We start from the raw sequence: 21,596 nt of genomic DNA, 5'->3' as shown, positions 1-21,596 counted from the left end.
CTGTTGTAATGCACACTTGCTCTCTTCCCATTTGCTGTGGGAACCTTCACTCAGAAATCTCTGGTTCTTATATTGCAATGTTGTGTTGGTGTCTTTGTTTCATATAGTTTTGTTTGTTTCTTTTTTGTAAGGACTGGCTCTGCAGATCACGTCAAAGCAGTTACTGTTATTTTCTTCTCCCAGCCCACATGGCTAAGAAACTAGGGGGCAGGTGCTCTCAAGGGAAGGTAGTTCATGTGCAATCTGAGTCAGAGATGCCTAGGGAATCCTGATTGGGCCTCACTCCCACTGTTGCACTAATCAGACTTAAAATTGCCTTGCTTTTAATTTTAGACCAGATCAGTCCTATTCAAACTATGGGATCATTTATTTTCAAGTAGGCAGAAGTTCCGCTTTTATTTGGAGTACGCTGTGACTCCTGTAATTTATTCATCCCAGGAAGTATTAAGCATTCGTGAAACAATTATTAGACCAATATGCAAGAACACAGTATTGTACAGCAGTTCTCATTGTGAATTGAATTCCAAAAATTTGTAAGGATATATTTAATTGCAGAATATATATATACCTTACCCTACCTTATTCCCTCCCCAACTCAGTGGCCTCTGTAACAATTGTAGATTGGAATAGAACTTACATTTGTGAAAACAATCAGTGATATGTGAATTTGCACCTATCAAGACAACTGAACTTTTTGTGAAATTTCCGCACACAAAATTTCACACGCAAGAAGTGTGGGCCTGATTTTCAGAAGCGTTGAGCTTCTACAACTCCCAGGGACTTCAGCTGGAGTTGTGGGTGCTCAGCATCTCTGAAAATCAGATTGTATGCTAAATTTCAACACAAACTGTATTTTTAAAATAATTTGTGAATGAAAATAAAGGTTTAGAAAACAGTGTCATCTGTACCTACTAGAAATGGGTCAAAACCTTCAGACCTAAAGTTTTCAGTTCTGTGAGGTTCCTGTTTGAATCCCTGAATCTGAATCCATCTCTGCAGTGGAGACCTTGGGTATAATCCAGAACTGAGAGAGGCCTATTTTCTGGTTTTAGTTTGCATGCTTCTGCACTCTTCAGTTCAGGATGGTAGAAATGTTGTGATCTTGTGAAATGTTCACCTTACATGGATGAAATATGTAATTTTTGTTGTTGTTGCCTAACCTGAACGATACTTAAACCATATCTAGATCCAGATATTGAGCCCATCTCTGATAATTGTTTGTGCCATAGCTATGGATGGTTATTTGGAAACAGTTATTTTTAATAAATAAAAACAACAGTAAAAAGAATACAAAACTGTTCCTACCAAACAATGTATTCATGAGTTGATGATGTTCATTTTCTAGGCATGCCTGTGAAAAACAATGTTGCAGCACTGCGCCAGTCTCCAGGCCAGAATGGCAGCAGCTTCCATGGCTGCATCCGTAATCTGTACATCAACAGCGAACTGCAGGACTTTAGAAATGTGCCACTGCAAGTGGGAATTCTTCCTGGTTGTGAGCCTTGTCACAAGAAAGTGTGTGTGCATGGAACCTGCCATGCTATGAGCCAGTCAGGCTTTACCTGCGAGTGTGAAGGAGGATGGACTGGACCACTGTGTGATCAGCAAACCAATGACCCTTGTCTTGGAAATAAGTATGTCCTTCCTCAAGACAGAGCTAGAATTTAATTTTCTAATGTTAATATGACTGTCCTGTTATGTACATTCAATTTAAAGTTCAAACATTTTCAGCAAGATACAAATATACTGTGCACGCAGAAGTAAAAGTTACTCTGGGGTTGGATCAAAGCAGTGTAGTCTTTTGTGGGCTGAACTTGAAGAGTACTCAGAAACTTCAGCTGCTGCAGTATGTGACAGCATTCTGTAGTATTTGTGGAATAGCCTGGGTATGCCAATTCATTTTTTAAAAAATATTCTTAATGAGTGAAATTTCCCAGTGCAGATGCTGTGACAAAGTTTCTGTACCTCTACCTCTTAAGCCCCACCAAAGGCCATAACAGGTGGTACCTAGGTACTTGTGCACATCTTCTACAGTGTGAACTACATTGGTGTGAATATGACTATCCACATAAGACATGAGGATTGGCATAAGAAATAATCAGGGGTTTTACAAATGAAAACGTATCCATTTCTGTATTCATAATTTTGTTCGAGTATTTCAGAAAAATGTGTTTCATTTTATAAACTGTTTCCCAGCAAGAAGTAAATGCACTAATCATAGCTATTTTTTATACTTCCATATTGTCACATGACTCAGCTGGTAGATATTTTTCCCAATGCACAGTCTAACTTCTGTGTTAAGTCCATAATCAGTGATGTTAGTAACTCCTGAGTTGCAATTTTGTTTTAATATATTTTGGCTAAACCATTTTAGCTGCATATTCCTGTTGAATATTTTTCTAGATAGATGAATTGATATAGATTGCATCCTCACAAGGTTCTCATTGTTGGGTCATGGGCACCTAGCACAAGCCAGGTCAGGGACTCCACTAACACAAAGCTTTTTAATCACCTACTGGTCATGTACCACAATTTGCTTTTACCTCTACCCGGACAACTTTCTTGACTATAATTTGGCAAGCAACTCACTGTGAGAGCTGCAGTTGAACTTTTGGAACTGTTATCATTGAGTTCTCATTGTTGCAATTAGTTCCAAAGCATGGGGCTTATTTGTTTTTCTTGTCAGCTTGTTTTTAAGTAGTCCAGCCTACGTGACCTAAAACCACCATGTTCCTTTGATGTCCAGTGGATTCACTTTGTGTTTTGCTCAGATTCTGTTGAGTTGGGCATATTCTGTGTTGATACTATTGACAACTTTGAGGCTTTGGCTTAATTATTTCAGCACAGTTTTTTTGCACTGACTTCAGAATGTTTCAGTACTCTGAAGTTTATAACTCTACTCCCAAAGCCACATCAGTGAAGCTTTGAAGGATTCCAGCACTTAGTGTAATACTAAGTTCCTGACTTTTTATTCACGGGGTTTCTTTTCTAGGATAACCCTTTTCTTTGCATCTCAGGAGCAGAAAGAAAGAAAGACCCAGTGGCTTCCAGAAACATATGCAGCTGCAAGATTTTGATCACAAATGAACACGTCTGCTGCATTTTGTGCTTTGGAACTCAAATATAACATGGAAATGTCATCCATAAAGCTTTGTGTGAGGAGCACCTACAGACCCAATTAGAGGCACCTCTGAAAAAATTCTGTTCTGTTTCTATACCACTTTCATCACTGGAATGTTTCAGCAACTTCCAGTAGTGCATTAAGTGACATGACTAAAATCTGTAATGAGTGGTTTGCTCTTTCTTTCATTGTCTTCCCCAGGGGACAACCTACATAGTGTTCTGTTTTGTTTTTTAAGTTTTCATGTACTTTTATGTCATGTTCTTTGAATGTACGCTCCTGTGTGTGTTCATCCTGGAGAAAGCCAGGCTAAAGACATTCACCTTGCACTTGGAATGGAAGAGGGTGATGGTCCTTAGTTCCTGTGGTAGCTCATTGTACAGTCTCGGGCTAGGCCCCAAGAAAGTTCTAACTCCTTCCCAGATGAACTTTCCTCTTATGGTAGAAAGTTCTATTGTGCCTCAAAAATATAGTTGTTCACCAGAGTGCTCATTCTGGAGCTTTTGGCAATATCTTAGATATGTTGGCCTGGCCATTGAGCACCTTGAAGATAAGGACCAAAACGCTGCACTTGACTTGATGTTTCTTCTACTCCAGTTTGGCCTGGAGTGCTTCAAAGGATCTGTTGGATTCAAGACTTGGCATTGGCACAGAACTGACTACCTTCTAAATCCAGCAGATCCTCATTACTAGTTGGCTTGATGCAATTTGTATTGTCATCAAACACAACCTCTTTAGAGCATATCAGGCCTTTGACACCATCAGCACAACATCGCAGATTGGATATCCTAAGCTTTGGCTGTTTCTTGGATAATGAGTTGCTTCAACCAGAGGACTAAATGCAGAATGTTCCACATGAGAGCCAGCAGCCTTGGGACGCTGCTGAAGCCCTGGACCTTGTGCAGCTCAGTCTGGAAACTTCTGGATACCACATTCCAAACACATGCAGCATTTGGAAATGACCTGAGGCTAGGAGACTGAATTGCTCCAATCATACAGGTTCAGGAATAATAGGCAGCAGGCCCAGTGCTGAGGCAAGTCAGAGGTCTTGGCTCCCTGTGAGTCTTGTTTGTACTGGTGTTGAAACTCTCAGGATTGAATACATCAATGCAGGCAAAGCTGTGCTATATGCAGTTCATTTCAGCACAGCCTGCAGTGGATTGCAGAAGACATTGTGCTCAGCTCTGGTACAAATGGTGTCAATGACTTATCCAGCAGCATTGACTTTCCTACCATGCCTTTAGGCACACCATGCTGAATCACTCATGTGGGACCTAAAGGTATAATGTGGAGAAGAGCATAATTTGGTTTCCACTGATGAGGCTGGAGACAGGAAGGAGAAACATCAGAGTGATTCTGAGTTGGACTGTTGGGATTGGTTTGATCTCCATCCAGGAATCTTCACTCAAATTGTTCCCCTAGAAACAAATATATGTCCAGGAAACTAGTGTATCAAGAAGAATGTTACAGGAAATTCCTCCTAGGAAGAAAGCCATTGACACTGCACCATCAAATCAAGAGGTGGCAATCAGATAATTCCTGATTCTTAAAATGAATTAATTCCCCTGGATTTCAGTCTGTTTGGTGAAATAAAATTAAAAGTTGTCCTCCTGGAAAACATCATACTTTCTGAGAGGAATGTGATTGGCTATATGCTCCAGTGATGTACCTAGATGCAGCTCAAGGCAATCTTTAAGCCCCAGAACAGGATGCAGTACATCACAAGTCTACTGGAAGGGGTTCATGAGAGCCAGGAGGGGACAGTTCGACCATGTTACAAATGTCGGGTCTCATAGCCAAAAAAGTAATCATGGTACCTATGTCATGTCTTTATAAGATGCAATCTCAGTGGATGTTGAGATCCCAGTGGAAAAAGCATCACTGGCTTCTCATGCAATCAGGAACTGGTGGGAAGGTTACAGAACCAGAAGGAATAATAGTTAGTGGTGAATGATCACTGAATTTGTGGTGGAGGTGCACATTGTGCACAGCCACCAGGCTGCCACACCTTTAGAGTGCCAAAAAGCTTTGAGCTAGGGAGATACTGTCCTGACTTGCGTTGAGAGCCCAAAACCTCAGGCATGAGAATCTTGTGAAATGATACTTTCAAAGAAGCGAAATTACAGGTAAGTAATATTTTCTTTTCACTGTTCAAGTTTAATTCTAAGGAGTTTGTTCATCTGGGGTCAGATCATGCATTCTTTGCACACCTAACTTTCATTAAATGTGTGGGTGCATGAGGAATGCTGGATTTATTTAATTGTGACCTGTACAAGACTTCCATAACACATCTACAGTGGCTGTTTTCTGGCAATAACAGAATAGTATCCTACACTGCAGCATATTTTCTGTAAATTTTCATATAAAAAAATTTAAAAAAAAACCTGTATAAACCACTTAATTGCATCTCACTGAAAAAGTGCATTTAAAAAAAAAGTCTCTAAGCAATTGCTTTTTGAGTACAATCCAAAGTATTTGTAGTTAATGTTGCTTAGCCTAAACTTTGATGAATAATTTATTTTTATTCTTCTGGGCTTGTTTCCCCTGTAGATGTGTACATGGTACCTGCTTGCCAATCAATGCGTTTTCATACAGTTGTAAATGCCTGCAGGGACATGGGGGAGTCCTCTGTGATGAAGAAGAAGAGTTGTTTAACCCCTGCCAGTCCATCAGGTGTAAACATGGAAAATGCAGGCTTTCCGGCCTTGGGAAACCATATTGCGAATGCAGCAGTGGATACACTGGGGACAGCTGTGATAAAGGTAAATAATTCAGCATGCTATCATTATTTGGTGTTAGAACATGAATAATCAAAACATTGCCATTTTTTTTTTCACAATACACATTTGTGGTGGTGGTTTATTTTAAATACATCGTAAAGGGCTTGTCTCAATGAGAGACGAATCTAACAAATTTGCCCATTAATTACATATTTACACTTTGAAGATTTTTTCATCGTGTTTTGCTGTGAAAACATTTCTCTTTTTGCTTTTATTGAGAAGCACATTTTTGCTATATATAACTATTACCTTTTACCTGCTGTATCTTTCTGTATTTATTGTTTCTCTGTCTTCTGCAACTGAGAAGCCAAATCCAATGATTCTGCTCCTAGTTTTATCACAAACTCTACTTTTGACCTCTCAGCTTCAACTGATATATCACAGCGAATTATGCAGGTGAGATGGGTGAAAACAGGATGACTTTCTCCTCTACCTTTTTTTTTCCTTTTGTCTGGCAAAGCACTTCCTTTCTACCCCCCTTTTTACTCTTACCCCAGCTAGCATTTATTAATTTTGTATTGTGCATCAGTGCGACTAGAATAGACTGGTAGAACTTTTAACAGATGTCACATTTTTAGATGGTTTTATACTTCAGTAATTTATGAAGTTAGTGGAATGTATTTAGCCTGTATTAAATAATAGACTGAATAATATTAGACTCCAAAGCTAATAAATTAAATTGCATGCTCTGTGAAACATTTCCCTATGGTAAACAGAACCAGCTGCAAGCAATGTAAGAACAAAGATGTGTATTTGTTTAATAAAGATTTTATCTTCCAATTTTCTTGTAATTGTTTTAACATTTTATTTATGGTTTATATATACACATAGTATAAACATTACTGAAAACAGAGGGCACAAAGAAGGTAAAATCCACATTAAGAAAATAATGCGAGAGAAATCATTAGTTTCTGATCTATAATGAAAGTCAAACTCTAAAACAGCAATTATATTTAGAAGCATGTATTATAAACCATTCTGTGACTTGCATCTTTTTGTTTTTGTTTTTTGTTTTTCACAGAAATCTCTTGTCGAGGGGAACGAATCAGAGATTACTACCAAAAGCAGCAAGGGTATGCCGCGTGCCAGACGACCAAGAAGGTATCGAGACTAGAATGTAAAGGAGGATGTTCAAGTGGGCAGTGCTGCGGACCACTAAGGAGCAAGAGACGGAAATATTCTTTTGAATGCACTGATGGGTCCTCATTTGTGGACGAGGTTGAGAAGGTGGTGAAGTGTGGCTGTACAAAGTGCCCCTCCTAAATGTATCCCTGTCACACTTGTCTTTTGAAAATGTTGTATACTTATTGACCATGTCGGACTAATTAATGCTTAATAGTGAAAATATTTGAAATATATTGTAAAATACAGAACAGACTTATTTTTATTAAGAGAATAAAGACTTTTTCTTCATTTGCAAAAAGATTCAAGTGCTTGAACTGAGACTTTTCATAACCAAGAGGAGCTTTGAAGAAAAAAAAAAAGACCCTTTAACATTGCAACAGTGATGGGAAACGTAACTGCTTTTAACATGGATTCTTCTTTATAACATGCTGAAGATAAACTGATATTATACACATCTGACTTCCAACCTACAGCTTACTGATGAAAAATTTACCAGAACATGAGGCTTTTTTTTTCATTTTCATATCTGTATATTTTACTGTGTTGACAGACCATACCAATTACTTACTTATAGATGAGGAAGAGTTGTGGGTGAAGGGAATCAGATTATATCGGTTTAACAAATGTATGTGATGCATTTTGTGTGGCATAATTATTAAGCATCTGCAGAAGAGGGGGTGCCCGTTTAGTGGATGAGAGAGGTGATTATGTGAGAATCATGAAATCTCCTGATGATGTGTACTTTTATGTCAGCATGTTAGCAAAAGAAGCGTACAAAAAAGTGTTTATCTACCCTCTTCCAGTATTAATTTTTTGTAATATAAATGTTAAAGGGATGATAAAAATAGATTATTGATGGATAAATTAGTAATAATATGGATTTTTGTTTCTATGAGTTCTAAACAGCTCTATACAGTATTCGGGTTCATTGAGAAATATTTATTGTATCAAAGTACATTGTACTTAACCTTTTTAGGCATCCCTTTTACTGTTTTTCAATGCTTTAATATATATTAATTTATATTTGTCCTGATATTTTTGTATTTTGTTTTTAAAAAAAGACTTAAAAATCAGGATTTTTTGCAATAGAACTAACATAGCATGTCATCTTGGGGTAAATGTGTTTGGTCTGTTTTTGTTTTGTTTTTGTTTTTTTGTTCTTTCGTTAGCATCTCACCACTTGGTGTCTGAAACGGAAGTGATAATAATCTGCAGTTTTCACATACAGCAGACATTCAGGACACTTTCTGAGAACTTGTAATGTATGAGAGAAAATGTCTTTACACTAGATGACAAATGTATAGAAGTAAATTTCCCCTATATATACAGTACTTACAGAAAATAAAATGGTGTGTAGAAAATGACACTAGAAAGTAGACCTTTACAAATTAATATTCCCTTGGACCTCCTTACCTTTTTTAAAAAAAGAAAAAGAAAGAAAAAAGGCTGTACTATCAAGGACTGTGACTTTTTCCAAATAATAAAACTACTTTATTGCCCTAATGTTCCCCATGTTAATATGTTGCTGCTAAATTACAATGTAGAACTGGTAATGATTCATAGTGGGTTGTATTCTTCTTTCAGTAAATCCCAGAATACCCTGTAAAAAATGCAGATGTTTTTTCAATTTTATTTTATTTTTATTTTTTTTTTACAGAAAAAGTTAGATGTACATGTGTAATGCAGTGTGCTTTGTCTTATTTGGACTGATATCAGTAATACTACTGATGTTTGTAAATTAAACAGATATTTACTTCATTAATAGCTCTTATTTGTGTTCTTCTGAGGAGTTAAATTGTTTAACAGCCTTTAATTAAACATTTGTCATTACAAAGAATATTTTGGGGAAACAAAGTAAAACCCAACAGCAATCTAGTGTGTTAATTGCTACTTATTCTAATTTAATAGAGTACTATGTGTACACAACAGTCTAGACACACAAATCAAAGTTCTTGCCCCACGACTATGCAGTCTTAATCACACTGATACAATACAGAATCAGTGTTAAGCACAAGAAGCCTATATTTTGATCAGCAAGGAGACCTGGGTGAAAAGGGGTTTTATTTGTTTTGGTTTTGGGATTTTTTTTTTAAATAAGTAAATTTGAAAGTGGAAAAGGGAAGTGAAGGTATGTGACACAGAAGAAACAGAATGCTGTTTTAAGGTATGGCCTGAGACAAGACAGCATAGGAAGTAGTTATGCAGAAGACTAAGGGCAATATGGAGAGCAAGAAAACAATTAGGAAGCAATGGGAGCAGAGATGTACATAGATTGATGTTTGTCCTCAGCTCCAAGGCTCCACACAAAACGCTTGAAAATGATGTACACGAAGGAAGCCAGAGAGAGGATTTGGGAGAGGAGGCAGTATTCTGAGCAACAAGAGAATTAAAAGGTATTGGTTTTATAACTTACTAGGAAAATATCATAGGTTCATAGATTCCAAGGCCAGAAGGGACCACTGTGATTTTCTAGTCTGACCTCTAAAAAAAATGACATAAAACTTCCCCAAAATAATTTCTAGAAAAAATAATTTATTTAAAGAAAATCAAATCTTGATTTAAAAATTCAATGATGGAGACATTGCTCCAATGATTAATTGCTCTCTCTGTTAAAAATGCATGCCTTATTTCTGATCTGAATTTGTCTAAGTTCAACTTCTAGTCATTGAATCATGTTATCCCTTTCTCTGCCAGATCGAAGTGCCCATTTTTAAATTTTTGTGCTCTCCATGGATACTTAGAGACTGTAATCAAGTCACCCCTTAACTTTCTCTTTGTTAAGCTAAATAGGTTGAGCTCTTTACGTCTATCACTATAAGGCATATTTTCTATGCTTTTAATCATGGCTCTTCTCTGAACATTCTTAAATTGTGGACAACAGAAATGGACATAAAATTCCAGCAGTGTCACACCAGTGCAAAGTATAGAGGTAAAATAACCCCTCTATTCCTATTTGAGATTCCCCTGTTTATGCATTCCAGGATTGCATTAGCCCTTTTGCCACTGTGTCACACTCAGAGTTCGTGGTCAGCTGATTATCCACCATGACCCCTAAATCTTTTTCAGAGTCACTGTTTCCCAGGATAGAGTTATCCATCCTGAAAGTATGGCCTACATTCTTTGTTTCCTAGATTATATGGGATTTTTAGCCATATTAAAGTGCATATTGTTTTCTGCGTCCCAGTTTACCAAGAGATTCAGATCACCCTGAATCAGTGACCTACCCTCTTCCTTATTTACTACTCTCTCCATTTCTGTCACCTGCAGACTTTATCAGTGATTATTTTGTTTCCTTCTGAGTCATTAATAAAAATGTTAAACAGCATGGGGCCAAGAATTGATCCCTGTGGAACCCCCCCAAAACATACCCGCTTTATTATTCCCCATTTACAGTTATATTTTGAGACCTATGTTAGCCAACCCCAGCAGGCAGCAGCATGCCATTAAAAATTGGCTCACGTGCCGCCATCCCCTGAACTAGAACAATATAAAAGTAAGATGGACACATCTATAGTTTAGTTATATATTATAGACTTATAGAAAGAGACCTTGTAAAAAATGTTAAAATGTATTACCCGCATGCGAAACCTAAAGTTAAAGTGAATAAATGAAGACTCTGCACACTACTTCTGAAAGGTTGCTGACCCCTGTTCTACTTTTTAGACAGTGTCATGCTGTACCAAGTCAAATATTTTACAGAATTCTAACTATATTACACCAGCACTACTCCTGTTATCAGCCAAACTTGTAATCTCATTTAAAAAAAAAAACCAGATATTAAATTAGTTTGACAAGCTCTATGCCCATAAACCATGTTGATTTGCATTAATTACATTATCCTTCTTTAATTCTTTATCAATCAAGTCCCATATCAACTGCTCTATTATCTTGCCTGAGATTAATGTCAGACTGACAGACCTATAATTACCTGGGTCATCCCATTTACCCTTTTAAAAAATTGGCATGACATTAGCTTTTTTCCAGTCTTCTGGATCCTCTCTGATACGCCAAGACTTATTGAAAATCAACAGTCTAACGAGCTCCTTAGCCAGCTCTGTTAAAACTCTTGAATGCAAGTTACTTGGATCTGCTGACTTACAAATATCATAAGAACAAAAGAACTGCCCTACTGACTCAGAGCAATGGTCCATCTAACCCAGTATCCACGCTCTGGCAGTGGCTAGTAACAAAGCTTCCAGGGGAATGTACAGAACAGGGCAATTTTGGAGAGATCCATTCATCTTCCCCTCCTGGCTTCTGGCAGTCAAAGATTTAGAGTAGCCCTGAGCATAGGGTTATATCCCTGATCATCTTGGCTAATAGGCATTGATGGACCTATCCTCCATGAACTTATCTAGTTCTTTTTTTGAATCCAGTTATACTTCTGGCCATCGCAACATTCCATGACAATGTGTTTCTCAGGTGAATTGTGCACTGTGTGAAAAAGTATTTCCTCTTGTATGTATTTATTTTGTATGTACTTTCCTGCTAATTTCATCAGGTGTCATCTGTCTTTTGTATTGTGGGAAAGGGTAAATAACACTTCTCTATTTACTTTTTCCACACTATTCATGATTTTATAGATCTCCCTGTGTATATCCCCACTTGATCATCTCTTTTCTAAGATGAACAGCCCTAAACTTTTTTGTGTCTCCTCATATGGAAGCTATTCCATATCCATGGTCATCTTTATTGCTGTTTTCTGAACCTTATCCAGTTCCACTGTAACTTTTTTAGAGATGAGGTGACCACAACTGGACACAGTATTCAAGGTGTGAGTGCACCATGGATTTATATAGTGACTTCAATATTTTCTCCTATTTTCTAGCCCTTTCTAATAGTACCTAACATTGTTAGCCTTTTTGACTGCGGCTGTGCATTGAGCTGAAGTTTTCAGAGAACTATTCATGACTCCAAGATCTCTTTCTTGAGTGGTAACAACTAGTTTAGAACACATCATTATATACATATGTACTTGGGATTATTTTTTCCAATGTGCATTATCTTGCATTTGTCCAGGTTGAATTTCATCTGCCTTTTGTTGCTCTGTCACCTAGTTTTGTGAGATACCTCTGAAACTTCACAGTCAGCTTTGGACTTAACTGTTTTGAATAATTACAAAAAGTAATTTTCCCTCTGCTGATACTCCCACCTTCTTGTTAACTGTTGGAAATGGGGCATCTTCATTGTGTTGGCCTCATTAGCACTACAAAAGTAATTTTCCCTCCCTTGGTATTCACCCCTTCTTGTCAACTGTTGAGAATAGGCCACTTCCACCTTAATTGAATTTGCTCGTTAGCATTGACCCCCCACTTGGTAAGGAAACTCCCATCTTTTCATGTGCTATAATACATATTCTGCTTACTGTATTTTTCACTCCCTGCATCTGATGAAGTGGGTTTTAGCCCACGAAAGCTTATGCCAAATAAATTTGTTAGTCTCTAAGGTGTCACAAGGACTCATTTTTTTAAAATAATTTTGTATCATCTGCAAACTTTGCCACTTCACTGTTCACTCCCTTTTCCAGATCAGTAATGAATATATTGAACAGGACAGGTTCCAGTACAGATCCTTGGGGGATCCTGTGTTTTTTTCTGCTCTCCATTTTGAAAACAGACCGTTTATTCCTACCCTTTGTTTCCGACCTCTTAACCAGTTACTGATCCATTAGAGGACCTTCTCTATTATCCCATGACTACTTTGTTTAGAGCTTTTCATTAGGGACCTTGGCAAAGATTTTTCTGAAAATTCAAGTACACTACATTGACTGGACCACCCTAATCCACATTTTTGTTGACACTTTCAAAGAATTCTAATAGATTGGTGTGAGCCATGACTTCCCTTTACCAAAGTGCTAAAAGGAAAGCTATTCTAACCAGTGTCAACAGCCAAACATTCTCAGAGATGAAATCCTGGGAGGATCTTGGAGGATGATTGATTGGCTGCTGAAAAGGTAATTTATAGTTGACTTCATAGCCTTCTTATCATGGACGTCCTGATTATGTGAAGTGTTCAGTATTTTGCAGGATCAGTCCTTCAGACTTTTGTCTTCTGAAATGCCAAGGCAAAGACAGATGTTCCAGGCTCCAAAAAAGCACAATAATTATTCACAAAGGAATAACTTTCCCAAACTGCAAAATAAGAGAGTCTTTTATACAGAATGTCTTCATCTGGGATACTTCCACATGCTTGATAGAATCATAGAAATGTAGGACTGGAAGAGATCTCGAGACATCATTAAGTCCAGCCCCCTGAGTTGAGGCAGAACCGAGTAAACCTGGACCATCCCTTTGATGTGTATGTCCAACCTGTTCTTAAAAGCCTCCAATGATGGGGATTCCACAACCTCTCTTGGAAGCCTATTCCAGAGCTTCATTACCCTTAAAGTTAGATTTTCCTAATATCTAACCTAAATCTTCCTTGCTGCAGACATGGAAAGTAATTGATCACCAACCTCCTTATAACAGCCATTAACATATTTGAAGACTGGTATCAGGTCATCCTTCGGTCTTCAATACATAAGAAATTCTTGGTTTCTTGAAATAAAATATGATATACTGCAAGACACATATCAGAAAGTTAATCTTTAAAAACACAGAGCTTTACTGGTTAGTTTATTCACATGATTTATTTTAAAGTTTCATTTAGCATTATGCTGTTAAAAAAGTGTTGAAGAATGACATAGCATAATGCAGAATAAGTCATTTCCTGTAGTGGGGTGTGTTGTTTAATATAACAAGTTACTTTTCTTCTTACTGCTCTGTGTGTGATTGCACAGGTGTTGCTACTTATTTTTCAGCAATGGTGCTTAGTTGCAGCCAATCTTACTGGAGACATTTCCTCTGTACAATATTTCCTCTATATTATTAAATGTATGATCAGGAGCTAGAAACCCAATAGCAAGGTCTATTTCAATCTGGTATGGTTATCATGAAGATTAAACAATTAGCAATTTTATCAAGCACTTATGTTTCTGTCCACAAGCATGGACTAAACAAGATTAACACACACATTTTCTGATTCTTTTAATTAGGATGCCAGAAAAATGAAATTTTAAATGACTGTTAATTAAAGGGTTTTTTTGTAATTTCTTCTTAAAAGTTGTAAAAGAAAAAACAAATAGATACCACTTAATTAGTTTTAATTTGTATTGGCCTATGCACACCACCTGGCTTTATCTCACATGTGATGGCAAGGTCAGTGTGCATGGAACAAGGGATCATTGTCGTTATTAAACGTTTTATTCACATGATAACAAGTAATCTTGAATTCTCTATTAAAAGCCTATTCTAGACTTTGTCTATCATATGTTTAGTAGCTTGTGGAAAGGGTAAGTTAAATACATATAACTACTTGCCAATGGTGAGAGTTCAAACAGCTATGAAGGAATTGAGTTCCTGTTCCCACTACGCCTTTCTAATCTCTGCTAAAGGAACAAAGCTGCCTTGCCTTCTGTCATAAACAGATAAGTAAGAGTTAATAGAACATAAGTACTTCATATCTCTTTAGCCTGTAAAGGGTTAACAAGATCTGTGAGCCTGGCTGTCACCTGACCAGAGGACCAATCAGAGGACAGGATACTTTCAAATCTTGAGGGAGGGAAGTTTGTGTGTGTACTGTTAGTTTTTTGGTTGTTGTTCACTCTGGGGGCTCAGAGGGACCAGATGTGCAACCAGGTTTCTCTCCAATCTCTCCGATACAGGCTCTTATAAGGTCAGAATAGTGAGTACTAGGTAGATAAAGCGAGTTAGGCTTATGGTTGTTTTCTTTATTTGCAACTGTGTATTTGGCTGGGAGGAGTTCAAATTGGTATTTGCTGAAAAGATTTTAATTTCTACTTGTGTACTTAGGCTGGGAGGGTGTTCCCAGTGTCTATAGCTGAAAGACCCTGTACCTATTCCATCTTAAATTTACAAAGATATTTTATACTGTTTTTTCTTCTTTAATTAAAAGCTTTTCTTGTTTAAGAACCTGATTGTGTTTTTTATTCTGGTGAGACCCCAGGAGACTGGGTCTGGATCCACCAGGGAATTGGTGGGGAGAAAGAAGGGAAGGAGGAGATAGAGGTTAATTTTCTCTCTGTGTCAGGATTACTTTCTCTCTCAGGAAGAATCTGGAAGGGGGAGAGAGAAGGAGGGGGGAAGGTGAATTTTCCTCTCTGTTTCAAGATTCAAGGAGTTTGAATAACAGTAATCTTCCAGGGTAACCCAGGAAGGGGATGCCTGGGAGAGGCAACGGTGAGGGAAAGGGTTTACTTTCCTTTTGTTAAGATCCAGAGGGACTAGGTCTTGGGGGTCCCCGGGCAAGGTTTTAGGGGGACCAGAGTGTACCAGGCACTGGAATTCCTGGTTGGTGGCAGCACTACAAGTACTAAGCTGGTGATTGAGCTTAGAGGAATTCATGCTGGTACCCCATCTTTTGGAGGCTAAGGTTCAGAGTGGGGAATTATACCATGACACCTTCAAAGCTACTCCTCATGGCCCTCTAGGAGTGCTGCTATTACCATAATCATCCCATTTGTAGTGGCCTGATCCTGTGTCCTCCAAGTACTTTCTGCAGAATGTTCTATAGGTCCTACAATTAATATGAGGGTCCTTAATGTACAGCCCTGTATCATGGTGGTGGTTTTATGCAACAGCTTCATGGAAAAGTCATGATACCATGAAGGCTGTTTATTTTTCTGGAAAGACCCAGAACACACAGGTTTTTTTACACAGCAGCAGAGACAGCCTGAAACTCCACAATGGACCTGACGATATCAGCAAAGATAAGAAGTCAGAGAAGCATTAAAGGGAAAGATTGGAAATCACCATATCAGTCTTGAGAAATCATTTAAAGAAAGGAGCAGGATTTGGGATCAGGTCAAATGACTAGCAGAGGAAGTGGAGTGTTTGGGGAAGGAACTGGTTGTGGAAAAAGAGCTAAAAAGTTTTGTATAAGTATGTGTTAATGGCTTTTCATACTGCACTTTCATCCATCATTAATAGAAATGAATGTATATGTAAAAAGTCTCTCTCGCTACAAGGGTTCACACTTGACTTTCCTATCTCGTGTTAACATAATTGTTTGAAGAAAAGCTTTTTCTTTTAAGAGCCATTCACAGCCACATACTTTGTTGCCTTTACTTCTTTCTTTTCCTCTCTTTGGGTACTTTTATTCCTCTAACTGGTACTCATATTCTTTCTGTAGTCATTAGGAATGTGAGAGTCAATGCCTGAACATGACCATCTTATAAGGAAGAGCCTGGAATGTGTTTGCAGTTCTCATAAAATAAAACTCCTCAGTTGATCCAGGCCAAGACTCTTGGCTCTTAAAAGAAACATTTATACACCGTTTGTAACTTCAATCTGTTTAAGATTCCTGGAGTGGGAATAAGAAATGTCCTTGGTAGTTGTGACTGTGCAGAGGCTGTCAGGAGTAAAGTAAAATTGAAAGCCCGTTCCTTTACTATAGACAAAATTACTATCAGGTGGGTGCACGACTGGTTGAAAAGCTGTACTAAAGAACAGTTACCAATGGTTTGCTGTCATTGGGTTGGGTCCTGGAGTGGTCAGTCCTGGGTCCAGTACTATTCAATGTTTTTATTAATTACATGGATAATGCAGTGGAGAGTATGTTTTTAAAGTTTGCAGATGACACCAAGCTAGCACTTTGGAAGACAAAATTAGAATTCAAAGTCAGCTTGACAAATTAGAGAACTAGACTGAAATCAGCAAGATGAAATTCAGTAAGAACAAGTGCAAAGTATTGTATTCCACTTAGGAAGAAAACGTTAAATGCTCAACTACAAAGTGGGGAATAACGGGACAGGTAGTAGTAGTGCTGAAAAAGGTCCTGGGGATTATAGTGGATCACAAATTGAATGAGTCAGTAATGAGAGTATCAGAGGGGTAGCCATGTTAGTCTGGATCTGTAAAAGCAGCAAAGAATCCTGTGGCACCTTATAGACTAACCGACGTTTTGGAGCATGAGCTTTCGTGGGTGAATACCCACTTCCTCAGATTCATGTAGTGGAAATTTCCAGGGGCAGGTATATATATGCTAGCAAGCAAGCTAGAGATAACGAGGTCAGTTCAATCAGGGAGGATGAGGCCCTGTTCTAGCAGTTGAGGTGTGAAAACCAAGGGAGGAGAAACTGGTTCTGTAGTTAGCAAGCCATTCACAGTCTTTGTTCAATCCTGAGCTGATGGTGTCAAATTTGCAGATGAACTGAAGCTCAGCGCTTTCTCTTTGAAGTCTGGTCCTGAAGTTTTTTTGCTGCAGGATGGCCACCTTAAGGTCTGCTATAGTGTCGCCAGGGAGGTTGAAGTGTTCTCCTACAGGTTTTTGTATATTGCCATTCCTAATGTCTGATTTGTGTCCATTTATCCTTTTCCGTAGAGACTGTCCAGTTTGGCCGATGTACATAGCAGAGGGGCATTGCTGGCATATGATGGCGTATATTACATTGGTGGACGTGCAGGTGTATGAACCGGTGATGGTGTGGCTGATCTGGTTAGGTCCTGTGATGGTGTCGCTGGTGTAGATATGTGGGCAGAGTTGGCATCGAGGTTTGTTGCATGGATTGGTTCCTGAGCTAGAGTTGTTATGGCACGGTGTGCAGTTACTGGTGAGAATATGTTTCAGGTTGGCAGGTTTTCTGTGGGCAAGGACTGGCCTGCCACCCAAGGCCTGTGAAAGTGTGGGATCATTGTCCAGGATGGGTTGTAGATCCTTGATGATGCGTTGGAGGGGTTTTAGCTGGGGGCTGTATGTGATGGCCAGTGGAGTCCTGTTGGTTTCTTTCTTGGGTTTGTCTTGCAGTAGGAGGCTTCTGGGTACACGTCTGGCTCTGTTGATCTGTTTCCTTATTTTCTCGTGCAGGTATTGTAGTTTTGAGAATGCTTGGTGGAGATTTTGTAGGTGTTGGTCTCTGTCTGAGGGGTTAGAGCAGATGCGGTTGTACCTCAGTGATTGGCTGTAGACAATGGATCGTATGATGTGTCCGGGATGGAAGCTGGAGGCATGAAGGTAGGCATAGCGGTCGGTAGGTTTTTGATATAGGGTGGTGTTAATGTGACCATCACTTATTTGTACCGTGGTGTCTAGAAAGTGGACCTCCCGTGTAGATTGGTCCAGGCTGAGGTTGATGGTGGGGTGGAAGCTGTTGAAATCGTGGTGGAATTTTTCCAGAGTCTCCTTCCCATGGGTCCAGATGATGAAGATGTCATCAATGTAGTGTAGGTAGAGAAGGGGCATGAGTGGACCAGAGCTGAGGAAGCGTTGTTCCAGGTCGGCCATAAAGATATTGGCATATTGTGGGGCCATGCGGGTGCCCATAGCCATGCCACTGATCTGGAGATATATATTGTCATCAAATTTGAAATAGTTGTGTGTAAGCATAAAGGCACAGAACTCAGCAGCCAGTTGTGCTGTGGCATCATCAGGGATAGTGTTCCTGACAGCTTGTATTCCATCTGTGTGTGGGAAGTTTGTGTAGAGAGCCTCTACATCCATGGTGGCTAGGATGGTGTTTTCTGGGAGATGACCAATGCATTGTAGTTTCCTCGGGAAATCAGTGGTGTCACGGAGATAGCTGGGAGTGCTGGTGGCATAGGGTCTGAGTAGAGAGTCCATATATCCAGACAGTCCTTCAGTGAGAGTGCCAATACCCAAGATGATGGGACGTCCAGGATTTCCGGGTTTGTGGATCTTGGGTGGTAGATAGAATAACCCTGGTCGGGGCTCTAGGGGTATGTTGATTTCTTCTGGTGTTAGTGTAGGGAGTGTCCTGAGTAGATGCTGTAGTCAGTAATGAGATGCAGCTGTGAAAAAGACTAATATCATTCTGGGGCACATTAACAAGAGTGTCATCTGTAAGACAAAGGAGGTAATTGTCCTGCTGTAGTTGTCACTGATGAGGCCTTAGCAGGAGTAGTGTGTCATCATGTGGCACCCAGAATTGAAGAAATGTGGACAGATTGCTGAGAAGTCTCAAACTTCACTGTCAAAGCCAGCATAGCAATCTATTGGTTGCTACCAACACTAGGGTAGGGACTATTAACTGGCAGAGGAAAAAAATCTAGAGCAGAAGCTGCCAAGGAAGCCTAGATAAATTTTCTTCCCAACCAACAACATCCTCAGCATGACAAAGACAAAAAGAGCATGTGTGTGCCTGGGAGGTCACAATTCTGTGCAAGACTCTTCCTTCTTATCCACCCTCTCCACCCAGAGCCTTAAATGGCTGATGGTAGTCACAGCAAGAGGTAGGCTGTTCATTGTGCACCTATATCCTTGCATAGACAACATGCCAATAAGTATGCTGTCCACAGAAACAGACCCATTCAGAAATGAACAGCTGCTGGAAAGCATTCCTAGCCACCACTTCTTCAACATTAAAAGCTTTTGATCCTAGTGCAGAAAATGGCTCACCAGGGGTCAAGAAAGTCATTGCTCTGTAATTTTACCATAATGGTAAAGACTTGCAAAGATCAAAAACTTCATTGCATCAATCATTTCCTGAGGGATCATGAGTAGCCAATTATTTTCAATAGCTAGATTTGGTGGTGCTATGCATCAGCTTCATCCCTGGAGTGTCAGGGACCAGGATGCAGATGGCTGGCCTAGTGGTCGGAATAGCCAGTGGGAACAGGGAAACAGACCTGAGGTCAGAATAATGGAAAAACAATGGAATCAGAGTCAGAGGCCAGATGGCAAAACCAAGAGTTAATCAAGAGTCAGATCCAGGAATTTGAGCTAAGGGTCAGAATTGGATTATCTGGAGCCAGAGAAGGCAGAAACAGGGCTGGGTCTGAGGCAGGAGTGAGGCTGGGACAGGACTGTATAGGTATAGGTATTTGCTAGGTAAGGTATAGGCATAAGTTAAGGCAGTAAAGCAATGAGCCTACAGACCTGTATCTTGTAATTTATTGTCTTAAGCAGTTAGCATAAGGTCTTGAGGCCTGTGAACCGTGGCATAGTTAAGTGGCCTGATAGTCACCTTGAGTTTTGGGGAACTGGGAAAGGTATGTTTAAGGGGAAGTTCATATTAGGCAACCACAAGAACATTGAACTAATACCAGCTTATGGATAGAAACATGTGCAGATGTCTGACTACAAGTAAACCATGTCAACAAATTGATGCACATGATGATAAAGTCAGATCGCTAATACACTAACATATAGGATGCAGGCACCCCACCATTAGTAAGGTGAGAAAATACAAATAAAATAGAGGGGAGAAACCCTAAATATGTATTAGACATAATGGCACTAGCGTAACCCATTATAAAAGTTGTATCCCAGCCTGTGTTTTTGGGGCAGGGAGAGATGTAGCCCTTGGGAGGCGCCAGGATGGCTGCCACTGATGATGATGAGGAGGAAGATAATGGCTAACATTTCAGATTGTTCTGCAAAGGTTGATATGAATATATGAATGTTCAAATGTACATTCTGTATTATCTCTATCTACCTTGCTGGGTTACAGTGTTGGTGACTTTGCTAACTGTACTAATAAACTATTACAAATACAGAAGGATTTTCCTAAATGTGAGTTGTTGCAATCGTGCACATCGGGGTTCCCAACTGAACAGTAATTTTAATAATACTGGGCCTGATCATGGGACAAGAACCTATGAAACCTCAGAGTGTTAACTGGGAATTCATAAGTAATATAATTAATATACAATCCATAGATCAGATAATAGCTGGACCAAGGCAGGAATGGGACTGGAACAAGGCATGAGCAGAAGCTAACACAGCTGTGGGCAAATGCTTTGAGCAGCCAGCACACTACTACTGCTACTTAGGGCTTGGCTACACTCGAAACTTCAAAGCGCTGCTGCAGGAGCGCTGCCGCAGCAGTGCTTTGAAGTGTGAGTGTGGTCACAGCGCCAGCGCTGGGAGAGAGCTCTCCCAGCGCTGCACATACTCCACCTCCCCATGAGGATTAGCTTGCAGCACTGGGAGCCGCGCTCCCAGCGCTGCGGCACTGTTTACACTGGCGCTTTACAGCGCTGTATCTTGCAGCGCTTGGGGGTGTTTTTTTCACACCCCTGAGCGAGAAAGTTGCAGCACTGTAAAGCGCCAGTGTAGCCAAGGCCTTATTGTATTTAATGGCATAACAGACTCCGTTCTGAGTCTATGACCACCAGGTGCTGGATTTCATGGTATACAGTTACATTCTCTCTCTCTCCACAATTTTTTAAAAATTGTAATATTATTCTTAATGATGCCCCATTCTCCTAATGCTCCTACCAGGTATTTTAGTGTAAACTTTGTTGCTTTTAAGTGTTGGAGTTTTTCATACAAAATCCCCCTATCCGTTTCACATCTTTCCACTCCCAGAGGATGTGATCAACCATTTATTTTACCTTGTATGGCTCACACAGACCATCTTTGTGTTTGTTAATTAAGACAAAGCTACTATTTAAGCCACAGAGTCTGGTAAGTAGTCAGAGTAGAGCTCAGCTACCTCACTCTTTGATTCTAGGACATTCATCATGAAATCTTTCCCTCCTTGTTTCGTTTATCCATATGTCCTGCCCCTCCTTTCTTAGCTCATTTTTAATTAGAGTTTTAAATTCCTATTT

General features: G+C 39.4%; 1 protein-coding gene across 9 annotated transcripts in view; it reads left to right on the top strand.

The window, feature by feature from the left end:
* The window catches only part of SLIT2 (slit guidance ligand 2), a 416,519-nt gene extending 407,755 nt beyond the window's left edge, over window positions 1–8,764 (top strand). For 6 of the 9 annotated variants that reach the window (XM_050947308.1, XM_050947305.1, XM_050947307.1 and 3 more), the window contains 3 exons: window positions 1,346–1,634; window positions 5,672–5,883; window positions 6,923–8,764. In XM_050947308.1, coding sequence (XP_050803265.1) covers window positions 1,346–1,634; window positions 5,672–5,883; window positions 6,923–7,164 — 743 coding nt within the window. In that variant the 3' untranslated portion in view covers window positions 7,165–8,764. Of the gene's footprint in view, window positions 1–1,345; window positions 1,635–5,671; window positions 5,884–6,208; window positions 6,298–6,922 lie in introns of all 9 variants that reach the window. The other 3 variants (XM_050947310.1, XM_050947309.1, XM_050947311.1) reach the window with 3 other exon arrangements.
* The last annotated feature ends 12,832 nt before the right edge of the window (window positions 8,765–21,596 follow it).

The sequence above is a fragment of the Gopherus flavomarginatus genome, chromosome 3, assembly GCF_025201925.1.
Source record: "Gopherus flavomarginatus isolate rGopFla2 chromosome 3, rGopFla2.mat.asm, whole genome shotgun sequence".
Lineage (NCBI taxonomy): Eukaryota > Metazoa > Chordata > Testudines > Testudinidae > Gopherus > Gopherus flavomarginatus.
Note: the sequence above shows the minus strand (reverse complement) of the source record. Positions and strands in the feature narration are given on the sequence as shown.